General features: G+C 41.5%; 1 protein-coding gene across 1 annotated transcript; it reads right to left on the minus strand.

Annotated features, from left to right (window-relative positions):
• Positions 1–5: 5 nt before the first annotated feature.
• kcnk6 (potassium channel, subfamily K, member 6) lies at positions 6–24,182 on the minus strand. Its single transcript, XM_061877599.1, has 3 exons — positions 23,763–24,182; positions 10,744–11,136; positions 6–915 (listed from the first exon to the last, which is right to left on the minus strand). The coding sequence occupies exons 1-3, from the start codon at positions 24,076–24,078 to the stop codon at positions 674–676; spliced, it is 951 nt and encodes a 316-aa protein (XP_061733583.1). The 5' UTR covers positions 24,079–24,182; the 3' UTR covers positions 6–673.
• Positions 24,183–26,121: the final 1,939 nt, after the last annotated feature.

The raw sequence follows: 26,121 nt of genomic DNA on the forward strand, positions 1-26,121 counted from the left end.
CCTCATTCAGTGAGCAAACATTTTTAATTATGACATCACACATGTTAAAGCACTCTCATCAGCTTACACTTAGTTAAAAGATGTGAACATTAAGGTGCCTTTCAACTTCTGATTTACAACTTGGCCCCAAACAAGCATCATTGAATACTTTTTACCATTTGAAATGTCCATCCATCCATTTTCTACCGCTTATTCCCTTGTGGGGTCGCGGGGGCCGCTGGCGCCTATCTCAGCTTCAATCGGGCGGAAGGCGGGGTACACCCTGGACAAGTCGCCAGAAATGTCCCAAACCTAAAGCCATCTTTGCATCAGGAGCAGTATGGACAATCAGACACCAGGGGGCAGCACCGCAGTGGAAGACCAGACACACCAAGTGAAAAAGGAAGTCTGCTTAACTAACAATAACTAACTAATAAAGTATTTTGAAGTTTCCCTGCAGCTGCAATGGCGACCAATATGTGCAAAAAAAAAAGACAAAGGTGTGTTGGCGTGACGATAACATGGCAAAAGAGCAACAAAAAGGTGTGAGACAAACGTGTTCAGAAAAACATTTTGGTGCAAGGCCATCCTGAGGCTGTGAGGTCAAAGTTCTCACCTGAGTCCTTAATGAAGTGTTGACAGAACGTCCAGACAAGAGTCTGCATTGAGTGTCGTGTATTCTTGCCGAGGAGCCTCATGAGGCGCCGATGGAGTTGTAAGACGGCTGCGAGGAAGGCGGCAGATGTTCGCTGGCGGCCAGTGGCCGCTGCTTCTGGGCACCTTGTCCGTTCTCCATAATTGGCTGGCGGTCCTCGTCGGGGTTGGACTCCTCGCAGCGCGGCAGCTGCAGGAAGGTGGTCAGGCCATGCAGGTCGGCCATCTTGTGAAAGGTGCGCAGCAGCAGGTACATCATCATCAAGCCCAGGAAGAGGTAGACTGTGGGAGAGAAGGGGAATATAAACAACATGATTTCATGCATTAAGAGTTCATAATTTGACATTGTTGTTGGAGACAAAGTTAGGCAACAAGAAAAAAAAAAACAAGAGCTGTTTGAGAGCTGAAACAGTCAAACAACCCATCAGTAGGGATGGGTACAATGACATTACAAATCACTTTTTAAGTATATGACATAAGGAGTATTTCTTCTTGCAAAAACAGCAAACATGAAAAATGAAGCCAAAAAGCAACATTTGAAACTATACGGTACCAATTCCTAGTACCTGGAAATCGATACCGGTACTCAACTGTGCTATTTTGTGGTACTTTTACGTGTGTTAATAAATATGAAATGGTTTTTGTAATAGATTTTTTATTGCAACATTTAAAAATTAGCTGATGGTGTTCTGGTTTTTGTTGCGCCCTAAAAAGTGTTAATACTGTAAAGTATTGTACTTATTACGCGCCAGATCTTTGATTGTAAAATACATCTTAGTTGTAGTTTTCATTTCCAAATTTAGAGGTGTTGAAATCGCCATGTAAAATTGCTAATGCAAGTCAGTAACGTGTCAGTAGCAAAGCCAATGCATATTAGCATCAAGCTAATGCATTTTGAGAAAAGTGTGGCCTTACTTAAATTACGTTGGAGCGTTTTTGGAGTCAATTTCTTTGATGGCATCCAAAATTGCAACAAAATTGGACGAATCTGCACTCAGTGCCACTGAAATCAATCAATCAATGTTTATTTATATAGCCCTAAATCACAAGTGTCTCAAAGGGCTGCACAAACCACAACAACATCCTCGGTAGGGCCCACATAAGGGCAAGAAAAACTCACCCCAGTGGGACGTCGACCATGATGACTATGAGAAACCTTGGAGAGGACCACATATGTGGGCAACCACCCCCCATCCCCAGGAGAATGCAGTTAGCAAATGATTGCTAAGTGCCAACAAGAGTCAGCGGCAACCTGTCATGACCCCCCACCACTACACACACACACACACACACACACACACACACACGAAACCAGGGCGATTCAGTTGGAACACAGTAGTACCGATTCGGTACCCTATTCATCACTACAAATGTAGTATTTTCTATACCGTTGACATCAGAATAAGAAGTTTTTTTTTGCCAAGTACAAGGACTATTTCTTGTTCCAAAAACAGCAAACATGAAATATAAAACCAAAAGAGCAATATTTGAACCCATACGTTACCAATTCCTGGTACCTGGGAATCGATCCCGGTACTCCACGGTGCCGAATTTTGGTACACTTGTGTGGGTTAATAAATATTAATGGGTTTTGCTAATAAAATCAAAAATTTATTGCAACATTTAAAAATGGGCTGATTAGGATACCTGTTGTCCAGCGATTATATCTTGTTTTATTATCACATTTCTGAGTCTCATTTCCAAGTATGACATTAAATTGCAATTACAGTTGCAAGTCAAAGACATTAGATGGCAATAGTGCAAGTATATGGTGTTCTGTCTTTTGTTACGCCCTACAAAGCGTAAATACTGTAAGTATTGTGCTTGTTTCGCACCACCTGTTTGATTATAATGTGCATCTTTGTTGCAATTCCCGGTACCTGGGAATCAATACCAGGACCAATTTTCGGTACTTTTTATATGTGAATTCATATTGTTTTCATAATACAATCTCATTTTGAGCTGATTTTTGTCTATAACTACTCTTCAGTTGTTATAACTTGTTTTATTAGCACATTTCTGGATCTTAATTACAGTTGCAAGTGTAAGAGAGCTATATGGCAGCACTATACAGTTTATGTTGTGTTGATCAGTTCAGTCTTTGCTGTCTTGTCTTTTGTTGTGCCCCACAAAGCGTTAATACTGTAAGTAATTTATACTTACTCAGTTGGAGTTTTCATTAACACATTTGGAGTTGTTAAAATAGTCACGTAAAAACAGTATTGCTGATAAGTGGTGTGTCAAATGCAAAGTCAATGTTTATTAGCATCAAGCTAGTGCATTTTTGGAAAAGAGGAGCCTTACTTTACTTACGTTGGAGCGTTTTTTTGAGTCATTTTCTTTTCTTGGTATTGAAATTCGCAACATTACCGAGAGGTAGTTTGGCTGAGTCCGCTCTCAGTGCGGCTGGCGTGATCGCCAAGTGCCAACTAGAGTCAGCCACACGCAACACGGGTACCGTTGGATTTTATGTGAATCGGCGGAATTCGGTCGGTGCCACAAAACTACCGGATTCGGAACCCTTTCTACCACTACAATGTACTTCTACTGGGTTTTAAGGCTTGAGGACTGCCGCCACCTATCTGTATGCTCGCATGAACAAACACAAACATTGAAAGTGTTGCTGCTTCTCAAGCCCCCAGGGGAGCAAGCGAGTATGGTAGAGAAAGGAGGGTGAGTACCGGTGAAAAAAGCTTCCATCAGGGTCAGAATGAGACAAAAGCCAAGGAACATCGTCAGCTATTGTGGACCAACCAATCACATGTTTGAATGTCCACCTGCCTCTAAAGACGATTGGCTTCATTCAGCTGACCAGATTGGTCTCAGCGAGCCAACAACCGTTTATTTTAGAGACAAAAAGCTCTTTCAGCGCTCTCTGATTCAATCACAGAAGCTCGTCATGAAGATGATCATGTGACGCTCTGAAGAACAAAGGAACAAAGCGGTCACTTCTAATTGGAAGCGCATGTCGCGCTACTTCCTTTTTGCTCTCGTCGTGTTGTTAGAGCGCTTCGTTTGTGTCCAATGGGACCTTGGTGGCATAGCACACCCGCTGGCCTGGCATGCACACTACATGTCCTCTGCATTGGGGAAAAACACGTTGATACTGAATCCCACAGTCAGTGTTCAACTGGAATTTGGGCCCCGTCTTCAAACGACAATTCCACGAACAAGAAGGCGACCGCGCTCATCCTCCTGCTGCTCGACGTCTCCAAGGGAATTTAGCGTATCAGTGTGACCCTCACCACCGTGGAATGCATCGCATCAAGAGTCTGCGACAGCCAATTGTCGTCCCTGTCTGAGCGGTTTGGTATTTGGCGACAGACCTGCAGTTCGCCGCCTTCTTCACAGGACGTAGACGCTACTACGGAGAAACCACTGGCAGACTAGCTTGCAGAGAAAACTGTTAAAAGTCTGAAGGAACTACATCAGAATTATCAGACTACTGAAAAGATGAGGACACCCTGTGTATGCATCTCATCCATTATTTGAGTGTTATCTCTGTGAAGAAGGTTTTTGGCGCCCCCTCTGACTTGTGACGAAAATGCTTTAGAACAGGGGTGTCAAACTCAAATACAGAGTGGGCTACAATTTTAAAATGAACAAAGCCACGGGCCAAGGTTGAACAAATTAACCTTTTAATAGGGACCCAAACAAGTTTTGCATTGAATATTGAACAAGCGAGACTTATACAACTTTATAGTGACATGCAAAATCGAGTTTCAAATAATACTAATAATTTAAAAATAGCAATGGCATATCAAATCAAATTTAAAAATAGACATTGAATGCCTCTTTTCTATTTGCAGCCTTCTCACGTAAATATCAACATAAACTTTTCCCACAGGCTAATAATACATTTTTATATTGTAGTGTCCAGGAAGAGGTAGTGCTGCAAGGGATCCTGTGTATTTGTTCTGTTGTGTTTATGTTGTGTTACAGTGCAGATGTTCCCCCAAAATTTGCTTGTCATTCTCGTTTAGTGTTGGTTCACAGTGTGGCGCATATTTGTAACAGTCTTAAAGTTGTTTATACAGCCACCCTCAGTGTGACCTGTTTGGCTGTTGACCAAGCTTACATTGCATTAGCGTGTGTGTGTGTGTGTAAAAGCCAGTAGGAAAAGCGGACGTGACGAAAGGTTTTAGAGGACGCTTGAGGCAGTGCCTTTAAGGCACGCCCCCAATATTGTTGTCCAGGTGGGAATTGGGAGAAATTTGGGAGAATGGTTGCCCCCTGTGATTTTTGTGAGGGGCACTGAAATTTGGGAGTCTCCTTGGAAAATCGTGGGTGGGGGGGAGGGGGGGTTAGCAAATATGAGTATTAGCGGTGAATGCGGTGTTACAGCGACACCGCCGCTGTATAATACCGGCGGGCCAGCTCTAATGTTAATTTGATATTGCCTCAAGGGCCAAATGAAAATACACGGCGGGCCAAATTTGGCCCACGGGCCAGATTTTGACACCCATGCTTTAGAAGACATCCATCAATCCATTTTCTACCGCTTGTCCCTTTTGGGGTCGCTGGAGCCTATCTCAGCTGCATTCGGGCGGAAGGCGGTTTACACCCTGGACAAGTTAGAAGACATGCCAGCATATATTATTACAGACATTAGCAGTGGTAGGCAGTCAGGGCCTCCTCTGCTGGCCTAACATAAATCATGATCAAAAATTGATAAGTTAATTGTATTTTAAAATTTCGAATACATTTTAAACATCCTCTCCCGACACAAGACAGCGACAGAAAGGTGACGATTGAATGGCTCAGTCCGTGTCTCTTCTGTCAAGACTCTTTGGTAAAACGGGCTAATGAGAGCCAACAGAGACTCAGGCTGTGAATCTTTGGGCACCACGCGATTGAATTACATTCAAAATCATTACTTTTTTAATTACATTGGACTCCAGGATTAATTACATTCTTCCATAAAATACATAACCAGATTTCTATATTACATAAAAGAAAGCTGGTTTTGTTTGATAAAATGCTTACAAAACTATTATTCAATAAAGTCAAACACACATAAGGCAACTAGAGTAAAGCAAATCTGTACAGCAGATATGATCATCTACATCAGGGGTCACCAACCCTTTTGATTCGGGGGCCAAGTTGGGTTAAAAAAATTGGCCAAAGACCGGGATATATGTGTGTGTAAAATAAAAAGCACATAATTATATCTCGCACGCACGCACGACACTGCGGCGCAAGCGGGATGATGTCACGTTATCAATGGGAAAATGCATTTTTAGACAATATGATTTACGTCTGCCTCACAATACGAAGGTTCTGAGTAGTCCTGGGTTCAATCCCGGGCTCGGGATCTTTCTGTTTGGAGTTTGCATGTCCTCCCCGTGAATGCGTGGGTTCCCTCCGGGTACTCCGGCTTCCTCCCACTTCCAAAGACATGCACCTGGGGATAGGTTGATTGGCAACACTAAATCGGCCCTAGTGTGTGAATGTGAGTGTGAATATCGTCTGTCTATCTGTGTTGGCCCTGCGATGAGGTGGCGACTTGTCCAGGGTGTACCCCGCCTTCCGCCCCATTGTAGCTGAGATAGGCACCAGCGCCCCCCGCGACCCCAAAGGGAATAAGCGGTAGAAAATGGATGGATGGATGGATTTACCTGAGAGGCTAGGAGACCACGAGAGTTACAAGCGATAGAAAATAGATTAGAAAGGACAAAATAAAAAAAAACTGAACTGGAGCCTTCCCGCGGGCGGGCCATATTGTCTTTATTTTCTAGCTTTAATGCCATGATTTTAATAGTCAGGCCCGCGTGTGTGCAGATTTCCCTCCATGCGGCCCCTGAGCTCAAATGCCCAACTCATTTGAGTTCAGGGGCCGCTTGTTTGGACAACCCTGATGTACAGTAAATCTAACAGCTGCAGCCCAAAAAAAAATGTAGCATAAAATAGAGAGTAGATCAGGCAGAAAATAGACATTATAAACAAAGAGAGGTAGCTAACATAGAAGCGGTTGGACAAATAAAAAAAAAAAACTTGAGACTTCAAGCGGGCCGGATTTTGGAGGCCGGCGGGCCGCATTTGGCTCACGGGCCGTAGTTTGGGGACCCCTGATCTACATCAACAATATGATTTGCCTGAGTGGCTGGACAGGACAGATTTAAAACACATAAAAGTTTGTGGTTTTAATTTTATCGATTAAGAATTGTTACAAATTAGAATCGCGATTAATCTGAAAATCTGTTTTTTTTGGACTCCTAACAGAGACCCAGAAATCCCACACACGCATGTTTTAGCACTTCCTTGTCTATAATGATGATTAGTCTATGAGCGCGGGGCGGAAAGTAACGCAGGAACAAAATAAGAGCATCCAAATTAAAAAAGTGGTGCAGGGAAAGAAATAGAAGCAGAACAAATGGAAATGTTTGACAGCAGTTAATTCAATGTGTCGCTCACAGCAGCAGCTGCTTTCTACATTGATCTGACGACACCGCATGAGGAGGTAGGAGGGAAAATAATAAATGTAGATGAAAACTCAACTGCATACTAAGAGGTGGTGATATGGTTAGCAGGTTTGCCTTATTCCAGCATGGCGTGGATGTGGTTCAAACATTCATAAATGGTGCAAAACATTCACAATTACTAAACTTAAAATTAAATAAATAGCGAACATGGTGTGGTGAGTTATAGTTACTATATTGTTTTTATTAACCATTCAAATAGCGTCAAATTGCAGATCTACACGCTTGTTGCAATGTGTTTAGAATGAGTGATTAATAAACAATCCTAAATCTTCACTCAATCAGTACCTTTTTTTAAGTAAGCAACACACTGTGTAGATATATTTAGTTTATTTACACCTATTGAATGTAAAGTGATATTATTGTTCACTACAGCGCTCATATTAAGGGTTTGTGATATGTACATCAATGGGGTGGGTTGGCACAATATCTACATGTGGATTGTAGCGGGCCGGTCTTGTTCAAAAAGTCCAGGGCTAAATTTATTATCATGTCCACTTTGGCCCTTTTCCACCAAAGGTCCAGGAACTTTTGGTTGCTGGAACCTCGTAGTGTCTGGAACTAGAGGATTCTGTAGAAGTGTTTTGTCCGCAGTGTCTAACAGTCAGAAAGTCGTCTTGGTAAATGATGAATTCATGAGGGTGGGGCAATCCCTTTTGGTCCATTTTAGAGGTAAATAACAATATATAAATAATACATGTCAGTGTTTATCTGTAAATAAGAATATATAAATAAATGTAAGTGTTTATCTGTACATAATATATAAATACATTTAAGTGTTTATCTGTAAAAAAAAAAAACAATATTTAAATAATACATCTCAGTGTTTATCTCACGCCGACAACAGAAACATACTTTTACAACATGTAGTAAAGTAAATAGTTAATATTTGACATTATTTACCTGCTACTGCGTGTTTACCCGTCTACTGCCTCTTTTATATAACATCCAACAAAGTCAGAGTAGTAAGTAGCTCAGGTCGCCGCTTCGAGTCCGGCTTCATACTTCTCCGTGAATATGTTTAAAAGAGTCTGTCCACTTCTCGTAGCTGCGCGTAACGAAATTAAGTTTGTAAAAATAATAAACAACAATAAACGGATCAGCGTTCTTCAGCACAAAGATGCCCCACAAAAGTTTTCCTGCAAGTCAAAAGTTATTTTTGTTCTTCTTTCTCTCCGTGGTCAAGTTTGTTATAATATAAACACAAGAAATAAGAAATAAACAAGTCGTCCTCGCATACCCCTCAGTGGCCATCATCTGTTTGAAAAATACGTTTTAGGAACGCCCTCAACGGTGTTCAACCAATCAGCGTTTGACAGCACAGCCCGCCCCAAAAAGGTTCAGTGGAGCTTGGAAAAGTCCCACTTAGAACTAAATCTACCCAGGTAGTGGAAACACAGGGGGAGCTTTATTTACCTGGGGAAGTTACTGCCGTGGAAAGGGGCCTATCGTCAAGTGTAGTGTCAGTCAAGTGAACTGTACATACACACTGGTTATGTTAATGAAAAAAAAAAAATCTGCTTTATAGAATGACCACACAGGTTTTCTTTGGCAATCATAATGGAACTTATATGGCCTAAATGTAATACTGTTAGTATTTTCTTGATGACTTTCTTCTTCCAATGTGTCTATGTTGATATGAAGGAGTTGTATTTAAGTTTACTTAGTGCTCTTGTAATACTATTGGTAGGAGAACGATAGAATGTAGAGAGTGAAAAACAGTGTGAAGAACTTGCAGAATTTTGACCTCTGTGTTTTGTCAAATCCTGCTTACGGCCCTGTTCTAAAGAGACGGTCAGAAAGCGGTTTGAAGATGGTCTGTAAAACATAATCCATGCAACATTTTGACCAAAGAACCACCATTACGTTATGTAGACCACAAGGATGTGTTTTAAAGGAAGTGTTTTGAATGTAGGGGGAAAAAAAATCATAATACGACCGCCCCGCTGAGTGAGGACAAGTGCGTGCAGTTGACTGTTTGCCTAACACACAATCTAAGTTCATAGGTGAAGCAATGTTTTCCCGACGTGATCGTGATATTTTTGACAGCCGCCTGCGAAGCATCTGGATATGTGAAGCAGGAAGAGACCATGTGACTCAGTTGGACGGCCATGAAGAAGTCAAGTGAGACATTTAAATTTTACACGAGTTATAAAGCACATTTCAAAGCAAAATCTTAATATCAATGACTTAAAAAGTGCTACTTTTTAAAAGGGTTTGGCCCAAAATAAACATTGTTAAACATAATGGGTGATGGCCGACAGGGTCAAACGCACACCATCAGATCTGAAGAATATATCGTATTTTCTGGACCGTAGGGCGCACCGGATTATAAGGCACACCGCTGATGAGCGGGTCTATTCAGGTCTTTTTTTTTCATACAAAAGGCGCACCGGATTAAAAAGGGAACATTAAAAGGGGTCATATTATTTATTTCTAAATTAAAAACCCTTCCTTGTGGTGTGCATAAAATATAATGGTGGTTCTTTGGTTAAATTGTTGCATAGATTATGTTTTACAGACCATCTTCAAATCGCTTTCTGACAGTCGCTTCAGGATGCGCCGTTCTGTGGGCGGTCTTATTTACGTGGCTCACCTTCAACACCGTCTTCTCCCCGTCATCTTTGTTGTAGCGGTGTAGCGTGCAAGGAAGTGGAAGAAGTGTCGAAAGATGCAGTTAACTTTTTTAACGACATTCAGACTTTACTTAAATCAACAACGGAGCAGCATCCCTTCATCCGTGGCTCACTAGTGCAACAACGCCAAACTCTTTAATAACTAAAGTTCCGTGGGTGAATAATGTAAACTCACTACACTGGTAGTTTTTAGCGCTTCCATAGCGAGATTTAAGTTATAACTTTACGCTACTTTATATTAGAAACGGCAACAGCAGAGGGTGAATACTCCATAACAAGAAGATAATGACAAATAAGATGATTATCGACTACGGTATCGTCAAGGACTACAGTGGCGGATGTGCGCAAATTTTCAGGACTCATACAGATCTCAAAAACACATCAGCAGGTACCAAAAGGTAAAAAAGTTGGTTTGCATAACATTGTGAAGCAAAACGCCAGGTAATGTGTATGCTAATGGGTACCATTTTGCTGTCTTTATACAAACACCATACTAATACTTGTATCTCTGATTATGGTAGCCGTAATCAGATTTTGACAGATTTTTGAGTACCGTGAGTATGGTCTTAATTTTCAATGGAACATTTCAAGTTTTGGTGTTGTTTACTGGCGTCCTATTGGAGTCTACACGTATCTCTTATGTATGACTACCATCTTCTGGTCAAACTTATTACACAATGTACCAAACAAAATTGCTTCGAGGTCGGTAAGCACAACCAGAATTATTCTGTGCATTAGGCACATTGGGTTATAAAGCGCACTGTCGATTTTTGAGAAAATGAAAGGATTTTAAGTGCGCCTTATAGTCCGAAAAATACGGTATGTCTAAATATTTTTATTTTTCAATTGCAGCATTCTGTTTAATGGGGTTTTCGTTGTTGATCATTTCTAGTGTTTGAAGCGTTTGGACGTGAGCAATGAAGTGAGAGAAAATTGATTATAAACATTGATTGCCTTAACAGGATGCAAGAAAGGATGGATGTAGTGTCACTCACCCATGACAGCGCCTTGGTAGAACTGCCTCAAGTTCTGCTCGGGCTGTGTTCCGGGAACAAAGTCGCCAAGGCCGATGGTGCACAGCGAGATGAAACTGTAGTAGAAGCCATCCAGGAAGGTCCAGGACCCTTCCACCGCGCTGAAGATGGCCGCCGGCGCCGCAAAGAAGCACAGCACTACCAGGACCAGCAGCAACAGGAAGTGGACGGCGGCGGCGGGCCGAGGCTCTAGGCCCGAACGCTGCAGGAGGCCGAGGGGGGCGATGACCAGCGGGTACATCAGCCTCTGCACGCAGGCCGTCAGCACCAGCATGGTGAAGGGCACGCCGATCAAAGCGTAGACAATAGAGAAGACCTTGCCCGCGTTGGACAGAGGGACAGTGTGACCGTAACCTGGAAACACCAGGACAGAAGAAATCCATAAAAACATCAACTCTTCCTCGCTTTAATCTTCTTTGCAAGCATGACGTTTAGACACAGCTGTCAGCACGAGAAACCATTTGTCCATTTTTACGCCATTGTGGACATTTGGTGGACAAACCTGATGACTGCGAGGCGAATAATTACACATGACCTCCTTCTCCAGGCTGGCGTCGCCTTGTCATGTCCTCAATGATGGACGTTCTAATGCTCCTTTTTTAATTCAAATATATTTTAAGTTTACATACAACCTAGTACATATTTTTACGATGATAACAATGACATCACATGCAGCACAGTACTATGTTAGCTCCTAATATGTTTGTTTTCATAGTGAACAGACATGAACATGAAAGCTAAGATAGAAACTAACAAACTTACAAAGAAATGCTAACATGGAAGTACTAACATGGAAATTAACATGGAAGCTAATATAGAAGCATTAACATAGAAGTTAACATGCAAGCTAAGATAGAAACTAGCATAAAAACATAAAATCTAACATGGAAGCGCTAACATATAAATGAATATGAAAGCTAAGATACAAACTCGCATAGAATCTTACTGCATGGAAGCTAACATAGAAGCACTAGAAAGGAAACTAGAGAGCTAACATGGAAGCGCTAAAACGGAAGCACTAACATGGAAATTAACATAGAAGTTAGCAGAGCAGCTAGCACGGAAGTTGATATAGAAGCGTTAAAGAAATAAATATGGCAGCTAAGATAGAAACTTGTAGTGGTGTGGGAAAAAATTGATTCGAATACGAATCGAATACGTTGTGCGATTCAGAATCGATTCTCATTTTTAAAAAAATTAACTTTTATTTTATTTAATTTTTTTTATCAATCCAACAAACCACTACACAGCAATACCATAACAATGCAATCCAATTCTAAAACCAAACCTGACCCAGCAACACTCAAAACTGCAATACACAGAGCAATTGAGGAGACACAAACACGACACAGAACAAACCAAAAGTAGTGAAACAAAAATGAATATTATAAACAATAGTATCAATATTAGTTATAATTTCAGCATAGCAGTGATTAAAAATCCCTCATTTACATTATCATTAGACATTTATAAAAAATAAAAGAACAATAGTGTCACAGTGGCTTAGACTTGCATCGCATCTCATAAGCTTGACAACACACTGTGTCCAATGTTTTCACAAAGATAAAAAAAAGTCATATTTTTGGTTCGTTTAATAGTTCAAACAAATTTACATTATTCCAATCAGTTGATAAAACATTGTTCTTTATAATTATAAAAGCTTTTTAAAAAATGTACTACTCTGCTAGCATGTCAGCAGACTGGGGTAGATCCTGCTGAAACTCTTTCTTATTGAATGAATCCAGAATCGTTTTGAATCGGAAAAATATCGTTTTTGAATCGAGAATCGCGTTGAATCGAAAAAAAATCGATATCGAATCGCGACCCCAAGAATCGATATTGAATCGAATCGTGGGACACCCAAAGATTCGCAGCCCTCGAAACTAGCATAGAAACTTACATGCAGGAGCCAACATAAAAATGCAAACATAGAAGCTAAAATGGAAGTGATAACATAGAAGCTAACATGGAAGCACTGTTGCCAATTTGGTGACTTTATTGTTAAATCTGGCAACTTTCCAAATCCTCTTGCGACGTTTCATCGATTGATTGAGACTTTTATTAGTAGATTGCACAGTACAGTACATATTCCGTACAATTGATCACTAAATGGTAACACCATAATAAGTTTTTCAACTTGTTTAAGTCGGTGTCCACATTAATCAAATTATGGTTAAACGTTTTTGTCAACAGCTACTAGCAACAAATCTAGCGACTTTTTCCCGGTGTTATTGGAGACCTTTCTTGTGTCCTGTAGACTGAGGTGAAGGTACGCTGCAGTTACTGTCCTCAACCAGCAGTGGCGGGTGATGGGCATGTGCAAAGCTGCCGATGTTCTTGCCTTTGTTTCTAAAGCTAAAGATGTAAATATTTCTTCACTGTCATGTCATGCTAAAATAACGCACTGTAATGTCCCAATCCCATTGTTCATGTTCTTGAGCCAGTCAATAGATGGGAATAATGTCACAACCCTCTAGTCTTTTGATCCAATTTGGTTCTCTAATAATAATATTGATTTATACTAAAAGAAAACAAGCTAAAAATCAACATAAAAGTTTATTTTACAGCTTTGATCATTTTCACCACAATGTTATTCCTCTCTGGCTAACGCTAACATCTTTCTAAATGCTCCGCGTGAAACTGAATAAAACATGCTTTGAGTCAAACTTACCAGTGTGAAAATGCCGTGAGCACACCAACATGTACCAGGTGATGGCATTGTAAGTCATGTTTGATCATCTCACAACTGCCATCCTTAAGCACGGAGTCCTGTATTCAGCCATGTAAATAATCTATCAGAGTACAGCAAGACCCACAATGCAATGCGTTCCTACGTCACACTTTCAAGCCCTGTAGCTACTTTCTTTACTGAAGCATTAGTTAGCAACACTCCATGGAAGCACTAACATGGAAACTTTTTAACTATCTGACACAGAACAGAAGCTAAAAGAGAAGAAGAGGAATGATTTTCTAAAGTGCTAATTTGACTAAAATCCAGAGATGTCCGGTAATATTGGCCTGCCGATGTTATCGGCCGATAAATGCTTTAAAATGTAATATCAGAAATTATCGGTATCAGTTTCAAGAAGTAAAATTAATGACTTTTTAAAACACTGCTGTACGGAGCGGTACACGGACATAGGGAGAACTACAGAGCAGTTGCGTCTTCCAGTCAAAAGCCCCTCCCCACTTTCCTCTCCCCAAAAAAACCCACAAAACACAGGAGTTGATGACTGCAGCAGAAGATGTTTACTGTCGACGCTTGCTGACCTCATCAAACCGCCGCTAGCCGAGCATAACAACAACGAGAGTGTGTTGTTGCCGGTGCTGTAGCCTGGCTAACAAGCGAGCTCGCTCGGTGACTAAGGACACCGTGTCTATGGTGTGGGATTATTTCAAAGTCTCTGACGGATAAAAAACTGGCAATTTGCAATGACTGCATGCAATAAGTTGGTCATGCGAGGAGGAACCAAGACGTCTTCCTTTAATACGAGCAATCTGATCTCCCACCTCTTCAAGAATCATAAAGAGATACGCGATGAATACAATCGGAAGATGGATGAAAAGCAAACACCGAAAAAAGTAGTACCACACAGTTGTCGCCTAAACACTCAGCCAAGAAAAAAGTAAAATACAACAAAAACCACCACAGGGCAAAAGCCCACGTTGTGGTCAGGGGCAACGCACGCAGTATGTCAAAAGCTACGGTGGAGTTTGGTGTGGTTAGTCTGCCCTGCATGGCGCCCACTCTGCAGCTTGCAGTGAATGGAGGTGCCCTGTCTCAATGCACCATTTCAGAAGCTCTGGCTGAGTGGTAGTCCACTTCAAGCACTCACCACTAACTAGCAGCACATTTTTGTTACACATACAAATACGTTAGAGCAGGGCAGATTGAGCCCAGTTTATAATTTCCTGTTATACAGTATACCAGGCAGTCTTGCACAAAAGGAGGACTATGTTACCATTTACTTTATTACTCTAGTATACACTGGACTGAAGCTGGCGTGCCTTCATTGTTTTTGTAGCTGTTGTTTTGAGGCATGTTTAAAAAAATAATAATAATGCACCTTGTGAAAGTCAAAGTATAGTATTTCCCATAGTTGTAGTGGGTATCAGGATTATCTCAGGGAGAGCATGTTCCAAATTCCAAGCTGCTGTTTTGAGGCATGTTTAAAAAAATAATGCACTTTGCGACTTCAATAATAAATCGGGCAGTGCCATGTTGGCACTTTTTTCCATAACTTGAGTTGAAGTTGTTCTCTTATTTTGGAAAATCTTGTTACATTGTTAAATGTATCCAGCGGGGCATCACAACAAAATTAGGTATAATAATGTGTTAATTTCACGACTGTATGTATCGGTAGATATCCGAATCGGTAAAAAAGCCATTATTGGACATCGCTACAAATATCGTATTTTTTCACTGACCAAGCATTTATACCAATATGCTAAAAATACACAATCATGTTGATAGACTTCCAAAAATAAGCTAAATAAACTTATAACAGGACACAACATTTTGATTTTTTTTCTCATCATGTTAGCAAGAACATCCTGTTTCATCCCATTTTTAACTCGTTAAGCCCTCTGCACTGTTTAATAAGGATGTCGATTTTTTAATGAATCAATATTCTTATTGTGACGATTTTTAATCGATAAAAAAATAAAGTTTTAATGTTTAGTATTTGTTTATCAGTCCTGTCCAGCCACTCAGACAAATCATATTGTTGATATAAATGATCATATCTGCTGTAAAGATTGAGTTTAGATTTACTCTACTCTTGTTGCCTTATTTGACTTTGTTAAATGCTCCACATTGAGAGGAGCCAGGTGAAGTGATTCAGGGATCTGGTCAGAATGCTCTCCAAACACCTCCCTGGTGAGGTGTTCAGGGCGCGTCCAACCAGTAGGAGACCACAGGGAAGATCCAGGACACCGTGGAGAGACTGGGTCTCTCAGATAGCCTGGGAACACCTCGGGATCCCCCGTGAAGAGCAGGACCAAGTAGCCGAGGAGAGGGAAGTCTGGGCTCCTCTGCTTCGGCTGCTGATCCCGCAACCCGATGGATAAATGCTTGGGTAGACTTTTATTAAGCAAAACCAGTTTTCTTTTAGGTCATACATAAACTTAGGGGCTGTGTAAGTATTTCATGGAGGAATGTAGTTAATCATAGAACTAGCACATATTGCTAGTTTAAAAAGTATTGATGTTGAATTGAGAATCATCGTTACCCCCACGAATCAAATTGTGTGGTGCCCAAAGATTCACAGTCCTATGGTCTATAGCAAACTACTACCACTACTCAGGGATTTTGCCTGAGTAGTGGGGGATTAAAGTAAAGGTAGCAAAGGGATTATGTGAAAATAAAACCACCTTTCCACACTCCTATCTTTGCCAAACGTATAGACTCCCTCCTCAGAGCAAGAATCAAACAGCTACAAAGTTTTGCAAAGATTCGCTGTGTAGTTTTAGCGTCACCTTGCTGGCTAGCGATGAAAACAATACTTTGATGGATGCTTCTAATTCTGCACCAAGAAGTCCTACATTGAAAAGATTTGACTCCCTTTGGTTTTCAGCGCTCACACTAGCGAGGAAAAGTAATATGATGGAGACATGGTCCATCATAAAAGGACCTCAACCATGCCACTTCTTTCCTCCAATTAAAAAAGGTCCGGACGAGTATCGGACTGAATGTCGTCTAAAAGACTTTAAGCGTGTCGCAGGCTAGGAGGTGCAGAACATCAGCAGAGAAATCTGAGACTGGCATGCAAAGGTCAGGTTTGTTTTGCTTAAACGTCAATTAGCGTCTGTCTGGGAGAAGGTTTCCAAGAAGAATAAGATAAGGTGAAGGACAGAGGACGCAGTGCCACAAAAATGAAAACAAATATTCTGTTAATTTGAAAGCACTCACAGCAGCTACCTTCTGCTCACCTCTTGACTACCACATAAAAGATACGTATAAGCCTCATTTTGTAAAGTAGACGATTGTGTCCACAAATAGATTGCTGCCCTGAGGAAAACATTGCATGTCATTATAGCCTTTAATTTTATTTGTACTACTATAATAATTCACAACCATCACTTTTATTTGTACTACTATCATTATTCATAACCTTTACTTTCATTTGTACTACTATCATTATTTACAATCGTTACTTTTACTATCATTACAACCTTTACTCTTATTTGTACTACTATCATTATTCACAACTTTTACTTTTATTTGTACTACTATCATTATTCACAACCTTTACTTTTATTTGTACTCATAATTATTCTCAACCTATGTTTTTATTTGTATCAATATCATTCACTACCTTTTTTTTTTACTAATATCAGTATTCATAACCGTTACTTTTATTTGTACCATATTTTTCCGGCACACTTAAAATCCTTTCATGCTCTTAAAAATGGGCAGTGCGCCTTATAACCCGGTGCACCTAATGTACGTGTTAATTCAGATTGTGCTTACCCACCTCGAAGTAATTGTATTTAGTACATGGTGTAATGATGAATGTGACCAGTCACACATACTGTAAGAGATACATGTGGACTGCAGGTTGACGCCACCTGTTCAATAAAAGATGCTAGCAAGTACCCATAAGCAAGCAACACAAAAACTTGGATGTTTCATTGAGAATATCTAACATTACACGTGGCGCTAAAATATCAGTCAAAATGTTTTAGTATGACTTTGGAGAGCTACGGAGCCGCACCGCTTGATGGAACGCGGAGCATTACGGCTATTGTAGTCAGACATACTGTGCTTGAACATACGGGTATTATTATTGTGGGTGTGAGTAAGGACCCCAAAATGGCACCTATTAGGAGACATTATCGGGCATTTTGTTTCGCAATATCATGCAAGACCAACTTTTCTTACCTATTGGTACCCGCTGATGTGTTTTTGGGATCTGCAGAAGTCGTGAAAATTTGCGCGCTTCCGCCATTTTAGTCCGCACCGTAGTCAATAAGCTCCTTTTTCTCTATTTTCTTGTTGTGGGGCATCCGTCCTCTGCTGTTGCCATTTCTAATACAAAGTAGCATACAGTTCTAACTTATATTTGTCAGTGGACTCGCTATGGAAGCGCTGAAAACTACCGGTACAACAAAGATGATGAAGAGAAGACAATGTCGAAGTGGAGGCACATATATAAGACTGCTTAAATAAGCGGTTTGAAGATGGTCTGCAAAACATAATCTATGCAACATTTTGACCAAAGTACCACCATTACATGTTATGTAGCCCCTAGAAAAGTGTTTTAAATGTATAAAATAAATCACAATATAACCCCTTAAATGCGCCCTATGATTCGGTGCAACCTAAGGTCTGAAAAATCTGGTTCTAATATAATTATTCGCAACCATTACTTTTTTTGTACTAATATTAATTACAAAACTAGCAGTTCAACCAGCAATTCAAGATATTACAGTTAAAATTGTTTTTAAGAAAGTTGAATACTTCCTGTGTTTTTTAATAACATCTAATGCAATTTTGTACTGATTTATATTTTTTTTAAAAAGTAATTTATATGGAAAGGAAAACCACAGCTTAATTTATTGAAGAAGACACCAGGTAATGTTAAAAGTCAAATTTGTGTGTTAAAATGAGAGGAACATTGATCTTGAAAGTAGAAATGTAACATTAAATGAAGTGTTTTGAACAGGGTTTCTGTAGGTATCAGCAAATCTAATTTAATGCTTTTTAATGCCACTGAATAGGAATTTAAAGCCCATGCCATACTGCAGACAACAATTATAAATAGTCAAAACTTAAAATTGTCTGTGTGGGCCCTGTGATGAGGTGGCGACTTGTCCAGGGGGCACCCCGCCTACCGCCCGAATGCAGCTGAGATAGGCGCCAGCACCCCCGCAACCCCGAAAGTTACAAGCGGTAGGAAATGGATGGACGGATGAAGACAGAATGATAAGCATTTGACAAGAATAATCTTAAATACTCTCTGGTGAAATAGAATTGGCTCAATAGACTGTTTAATCTGAGATACTATTTTTTCATTTCTCTTATTTTGTAGTGGTAGCAGCAGCCACCAGTTGTGGCGGTGATAGCAGAAGTTGCTTTGTAGGTCACGCAGAAGAAAGCCTTTTAAGGCCTATATTTTGGCAAAGTCAATTGAGTGACTTTTAATGAACAGCTCTTTTCAGTGAACAATGAGAGCCATTCGTTTGCTATGCTGCCACCAGTTGTTTCTTTGATTAAAAAAAAACAAAAAAAAAAACAACTGTTAAAAATAGTTTTTTAAAAAAACAACATACTAAGTCATTGAAGGGTTCCCTTTAAAGCAGTGTTTTTCAACCACTGTGCCGTGGCACACTAGTGTACCATGAGGTATTCTTTGGTGTGCCGTGCGACATTATGTAATTTCACCTAATTGGGTTAAAATATTTTATCCAAACCAGTAATTATATTCCGCAAATAATGTTCCGTTGTTGAGTGTCTGTACAGTCTAGAGCAGTGGTTCTTAACCTGGGTTCGATCGTACCCTAGAGCTTCGGTGAGTCTGCCTCAGGGGTTCGGCGGAGGTCAAAACACACCCGACTCATCGTGTTAATAAAAACTTCACCCTATTAGGGTAATACGGATACGGCAACAGCAGAAGTCACACTGATCTGAAGATCAGGTGTGTCATTTGTTGTGGGTTTATGCACTGTGTTGGTTTTGGTCTTTGAACAAAGTGATGTTCATGCACGGTTCATTTTGTGCTCCAGTAAAAAAACATGGTAACACTTTAGTATAGGGAACATATTCACCATTAATTATTGGCTTATTAACATGCAAATTAGTAACATATTGGCCCTTAACTAGTCATCATTAAGTACTTATTAATTCCTCATTCGGCATGGCATCATTATAACCCTAACCCTCTAACCCTAACCAAATAACTCTAAATTAAGTCTTTGTTACTTAGAATATGTTCCCCTGGTGTCCAAAAACCTCTAAATTAAGTCCTTGTTACATAGAATATGTTCTACATACTAACGTTTTACCAAAAACACATAACTTTGTCTTGAATTTGACATTTTTATTTTTTATTTTTCACTAAGAAGAGTTCGATGAATGCACATATGAAACTAATGGGGTTCGGTACCTCCAACAAGGTTAAGAACCACTGGTCTAGAGCTTGGAATATCAGTAGGTGGCAGCAGGTAGCTAATTGCTTTGTAGATGCTGGGAACATGGTTTGTAGTGATCACAAACAAAAAGCAAGTGCCGCTAAGGAAAGGCATTGAAACTTAGGGATGGCAATGCAAAACGAAACTAAAACTGAACTCGCTGCAAAGTAAACAAAAACAGAATGCTGGACGACAGCAAAGACTTAGGCCATGTCTACAGTAAGTTGTTTAACCACTTAAATAATTATTTAGCCTAAGCCCCGTTTCAGCCACACTAAACCAGCGTTTAAGGTCCCCCTCCTCGGACAAATTTTTATACGGGTTGCACTTATTGATCATTTACAATCTGAGTAGAGAAAGGAAGTGACACCAGAAAAACTGCGCCCCACACAGGAAGTGACGCCAGAAAGACTGAGCCCAACACAGGAAGTAATGTCAGAAAGAATGCGCCACCGCCAGCTTCATAATAAAGCGGTTTCGTAACTCGGAGCTAACCACTGGAAATATGGAGGCGAGTCATCCAGACATGCCTGTGTTTCTCATTCCTCTACATATACAGACGCTTGTGGCAATCACACATGAATGCCTTAAGAGAAAATTATTGCAGCTATTTCGGATACAACACTTCTCAGACGGCAAGAGAACTTTCCAATGTTCAGGTCAGCTGTGATTCTACTTACGGAAAAACTTTGTCCATTTGTCTAAGGAGAGTCAACGAGAATGCGGGCTCCCGTGGATGTGATAATAAAGGTAGCGTGTACTTTGTGTTACCTGGCCGTCGAGGAAAGACTAACTACGGAAAAGAGCGAATGCTTTTGAACTGGCAAAACAGACTGTATCAGTTATTGTCCACCATGTATGTCTCGGACTCGACGTCTAGGTCCAGAGTATATAAAGTCACCAAAAACAAATGGACAATGAAGGCAAATACAAAAGAGTGAGGAGTGTCCTGACCAGATAGCTAGATCCCTTGATTGATTGTTTTAAAATGTTCTTTATCACATTGTTTACATGTCTAATAAATATTTGATTAATTCATGACGGCTCAGGTGTGATTCACTGCAATAGGGCCCCAGAGCACACTGGATACCAGTAAATTGAAATACCACAACACTGGTTATAGTTCAGATAAGTTACATTTAAGAATTTGCACATAAAAGAAACACTAGAAGTGACTTTGACGTGTGAATTCTCCACGCATGTCTGATAAGTCGCGTTGCGCCAGCGGGCGGAGGGGGCAGGGGTAAAGGGGGTCTTACACGGTGTCATTGATGTGTGTGGACACGGATAAGGTGGGTGGGATTTACCCTGGATAACCTTATCCGGCTTAGTGTAAACAGCGCCTTATAGCGTGTGGAGCAGCAAACGGAACCACACAGTACAACCGTACATGACATGACAAATCAACACCAAAATGGGAGCGCAAGACAAGAACTAAAACACTTCACACAGGAAAACACCAAAAACCTCAAAATAAGTCATGGCGTGATGTGGCAGGTCGTGACAGCACACCTACTTTGAGACAAGCGCTATAGTCACGCATGCTTGGTTAAGTTAAAGTTAAAGTACCAATGATTGTCACACACACACACACTAAGTGTGGCGAAATTTGTCCTCTGCATTTGACCCATCCCCTTGTTCACCCCCTGGGAGGTGAGGGGAGCAGTGGGCAGCAGCAGTGCCACGCCCGGGAATCATTTGTGGTGATTTAACCCCCGATTCCAACCTTTGATGCTGAGTGCCAAGCAGGGAGGTAATAGGTCCCATTTTTATAGTCTTTGGTATGACTTGGCCAGGGTTTGAACTTACAACCTACCGATCTCAGGGCGGACACTCTAACCACTAGGCCAGTGGTTCTCAACCTTTTATCAGTGATGTACTCCCTGTGAACTTTTTTTAAATTCAAATACCCCCTAATCAGAGCAAAGCATTTTTGGTTGAAAAAAAGAGATAAAGAAGTAAAATACAGCACTATGTCATCAGTTTCTGATTTATTAAATTGTATGACCGTGCAACATATTGCTCATTTGTAGTGGTCTTTCTTGAACTATTTGGGGAAAAAAAGATATAAAAATAACTAAAAACTTGTTGAAAAATAAACAAGTGATTCAATTATAAACAAAGATTTCTACACACAGAAGTAATCATCAACTTAAAGTGCCCTCTTTGGGGATTGTAATAGAGATCCACCTGGATTCATGAACTTAATTGTAAATATTTCTTCACAAAAAAAGAAATCTTTAACATCAATATTTATGGAACATGTCCACAAAGAATCTAGCTGTCAACACTGAATATTGCATTGTTGTATTTGTTTTTCACAGTTTATGAACTTACATTAATATTTTGTTGAAGTATTATTCAATAAGTATATTTATAAAGGATTTTTGAATTGTGGTTATTTATAGAATATTTAAAAAAAAAAAATCTCACACACGACTTTAGTACCTTCAATTAACCCCAGGGGTACACGTACCCCCATTTAAGAACCACTGCACTAGGCCACTGAGTAGTTATGGTTATGGTTTGAATTCATATCCAACAATTGCCAGAACAACTTTTTACTGTCAATATCAGCTGCCGAGTTTCATTTTGTAATGTTTTCTGCTGATGGTGTGCCTCCGCATTTTATCAATGAAAAAAATGTGCCTTGGCTCAGAAAAGGTTGAAAAATACTGTTTTAACCGTGAATCCTATGTCTACTTAAAAGCCCAAGTTTGTTTGCTCAACTAAAACAGCAAATAAAAGACTTTCCTTCCATCAGTTTCAAAGTGTTTTGTCCGTGAAGACATTTTCATTTTTCTATCCTCCTCAAATGACATGAAACGTGCCTAAAAAAACCCTCCACGTGATAAGAGGACAAAGCAGGCAGTTTTCCATTGAGACCTTCTAGGACATGGGTGTCAAACTCTGGCCCGGGGGCCAAATTTGGCCTGCCGTATGATTTCATTTGGCCCTTGAGGTAATATCAAATTAAGATTAGAGCTGGCCCGCCAGTATTATACAGAGGCGGTGCCGCTGTAACAACGCATTTGCCAACCCTCCCGAATTTCACTGCCCCTTCCTGCCTTTAGCGTCCTCTGCAACCTGTTGTCACGTCCGCTTTTCCGCTAGAAACAATGTGCCGGCCCAGTCACATAATATCTGCGGCTTTAACACACACAAATGAATGCAAGGCATACTTGGTCAACAGCCATACAGGTCACACTGGGGGTGGCCGTATAAACAACTTTAACACTGTTACAAATATGCGACACACTGTGAAGCCACACCAAACAAGAATGACAAACACATTTCGGGAGAACATCTGCACCGTAACACACGTAATACCCAGAATCCCTTGCAGCACTAACTATTCCGGGATGCTTAATATACACCCCCGCTACCACCAAACCTGCCCCCCCCCTCCAATTTTTATTTAAATTTTATTTGATATGCCAGTTGATATTTTTAAATCATTATTGATAGGTTGATTGGAAACACTAAATTGGCCCTAGTGTGCATGTTGTCTATCTGTGTTGGCCCTGTGATGAGATGGCGACTTGTCCAGGGTGTACGCTGCCTTCCGCCCGAATGCAGCTGAGATAGGCTGCAGCGACCCTAGAAGGGACAAGCGGTAAAAAATGGATGGCTGGATGGATAATTTGAAACTCGACTTTGCATGTCACTATAAAGTTATATAAGCCTTGCTTGTTCAATATTCAATGCAAAACTTTTTTGGATCCCTCTTAAAAGGTTCATTTGTTCAACTTTGGCCCGCGGCTTTGTTCCATTTAAAATTTTGGCCCACTCTGTATTTGAGTTTGACACCCCTGTTCTAGAACATTTCTTCGTGTCGTCGGACTCACCTACGGTGGTGACCAGCGTGTTGGCGAAGAACATGGCCGATGTCAAGTCCCAGTTGGACGGGGCGGAGACGTTCTTGTGCGCCGTGACGCCGTACCTGTTGGCGGCCACCACCTGGCCCAAAAAGAGGTCCAGGGCGGCGGGCGAGACGCAGCTGTGGTTGAGGAAGCGCTGTTTGAGGGCATCTACGTCGCGGCGAAGCTCCTCCTCCACGGGCCGCTCGATGCTGGAGAAGACCAGCGCGCCGAACAGGAGGTAGACCACGTACAGGAGGACGAACCCGGTGAGCAGCAGCCAAGACCTGTCGGCGGGACGCATGTCTGCTGCCGCTGCGAAGGAGCCGCCGACTGAACCTCTTTCTCCGCCTCCTGCCGGAGGAACCCTTCATGGAACTTTGAGGGGCCGAACCCGGAAAACTTGACGCCCATCTCAGCCCCCTTCCTCCTCCACCCACCACTGGCCAGTGATACTGCACTTGCGAGTGTCGATCCGATAGCATGTACACGCGGCATCGGTACTGCCGATACCAATACTTGTTGTTTGACCGGACTTTGTGATTTTATTGGTTGTATAGTCTTTATTTGAAGGGACGATGCGCAGAAACATTAAGCTCAAAGACAGATATGTTCTGTACCAGATTATAACCAAATAGCTAATTTCCATCTGCAGTCCCTGGCTACCTAAATTAAAAGGATAAAAATCATGCAATAAAATTATTACGATAAAATCATACCATATCACGTAATCAAATTAAGAAAAGTCATAAAATGCCCTTTCATGGAGACATAATTAAAGGCCTACTGAAACCCACTACTACCCACCACGCAGTCTGATAGTTTATATATCAATGATGAAATTTAACATTGCAACACATGCCAATACGGCCTTTTTAGTTTACTAAATTGCACATTTAAATTTCCCGCGGAGTTTCCTGTTGAAAACGTCGCAGAATGATGACGCGTGACGTCACGGACTGTCAGCAAATATTAGCTCAGCACCAGTTACGGCTATTGTGGCAGTCCGCTCCCTGTACAATCAGTGTCAGAGCTTGGTCCGCATTGCCGGCAGTAAGTCGGACACATTTCCAGTGAGGGTTGGACTCCGCCAAGGCTGCCCTTTGTCACCGATTCTGTTCATAACTTTTATGGACAGAATTTGTAGCCGCAGTCAAGGCGTTAAGGCGTTCCGGTTTGGTGGCCGCGGGATTAGGTCTCTGCTTTTTGCAGATGATGTGGTCCTGATGGCTTCATCTGGCCGGGATCTTCAGCTCTCACTGGATCGGTTCGCAGCCGAGTGTGAAACGGCCCGAGTGAGAATCAGCACCTCCAAGTCCGAGTCCATGGTTCTCTCCCGGAAAAGGGTGGAGTGCCATCAAGTACCTAGGAGTCTTGTTCACGAGTGGGGGAAGAGTGGATCGTGAGATCGACAGGCGTCTTCAGTAATGCGGACGTTGTACCGATCCGTTGTGGTGAAGAAGGAGCTGAGCCGGAAGGTAAAGCTCTCAATTTACCGGTCGATCTACGTTCCCATCCTCACCTATGGTCATGAGCTTTGGGTCCTGACCGGAAGGATAAGATCACGGGTACAAGCGGCCGAAATGAGTTTCCTCCGCTGGGTGGCGGGACTCTCCCTTAGAGATAAGGTGAGAAGCTCTTCCATCCGGGAGGAACTCAAAGTAAAGCCGCTGCTCCTCCACATCGAGAGGAGTCAGATGAGGAGGTTCGGGCATCTGGTCAGGATGCCACCCGAACGCCTCCCGAGGGAAGTGTTTAGGGCACGTCCAACCGGTAGGAGGCTACGGGGAAGACCCAGGACACGTTGGGAAGACTATATCTCCCAGCTGGCCTGGGAACGCCTCGGGACCCCCCAGGAAGAGCTAGACGAAGTGGCTGGGGAGAGGGAAGTCCGGGCTTCCCTGCTTAGGCTGCTGCCCCCGTGACCTGACCTTGGATAAGCGGAAGAAGATGGATGGATGGATGGATGGACAGTTACAGCTAAAAGGCTTCTCTTTTCATCGCATAATTACACAGTATTTTGGACTCTGTGTTGCTGAATCATTTGCAATTTGTTCAATTAATAATGGAGACTATAAAGAACAATGCTGTTGGTGGAAAGTGGTGTATTGCAGCTGTCTTTAGCATCGAGACACAGCCGGTGTTTCTTTGTTTTTAACACAGAGCGGTCGAGCGAACATGTTTCTCTACGTCAACCAGCATGTTTTTGGATGGAAAAATTGTGATATATCTTACCGGAGACATCATTGGATTATTCGTCCTCCTGCAGTAGCTGTTTAAAAGGCAGCTGTGAGCTTGGCTCCTCGGCTTTTCTCTGAGACACTGCGTGTTCAACGCAGCCATCCGA

The sequence above is a fragment of the Nerophis ophidion genome, linkage group LG18 (assembly GCF_033978795.1).
Source record: "Nerophis ophidion isolate RoL-2023_Sa linkage group LG18, RoL_Noph_v1.0, whole genome shotgun sequence".
Lineage (NCBI taxonomy): Eukaryota > Metazoa > Chordata > Actinopteri > Syngnathiformes > Syngnathidae > Nerophis > Nerophis ophidion.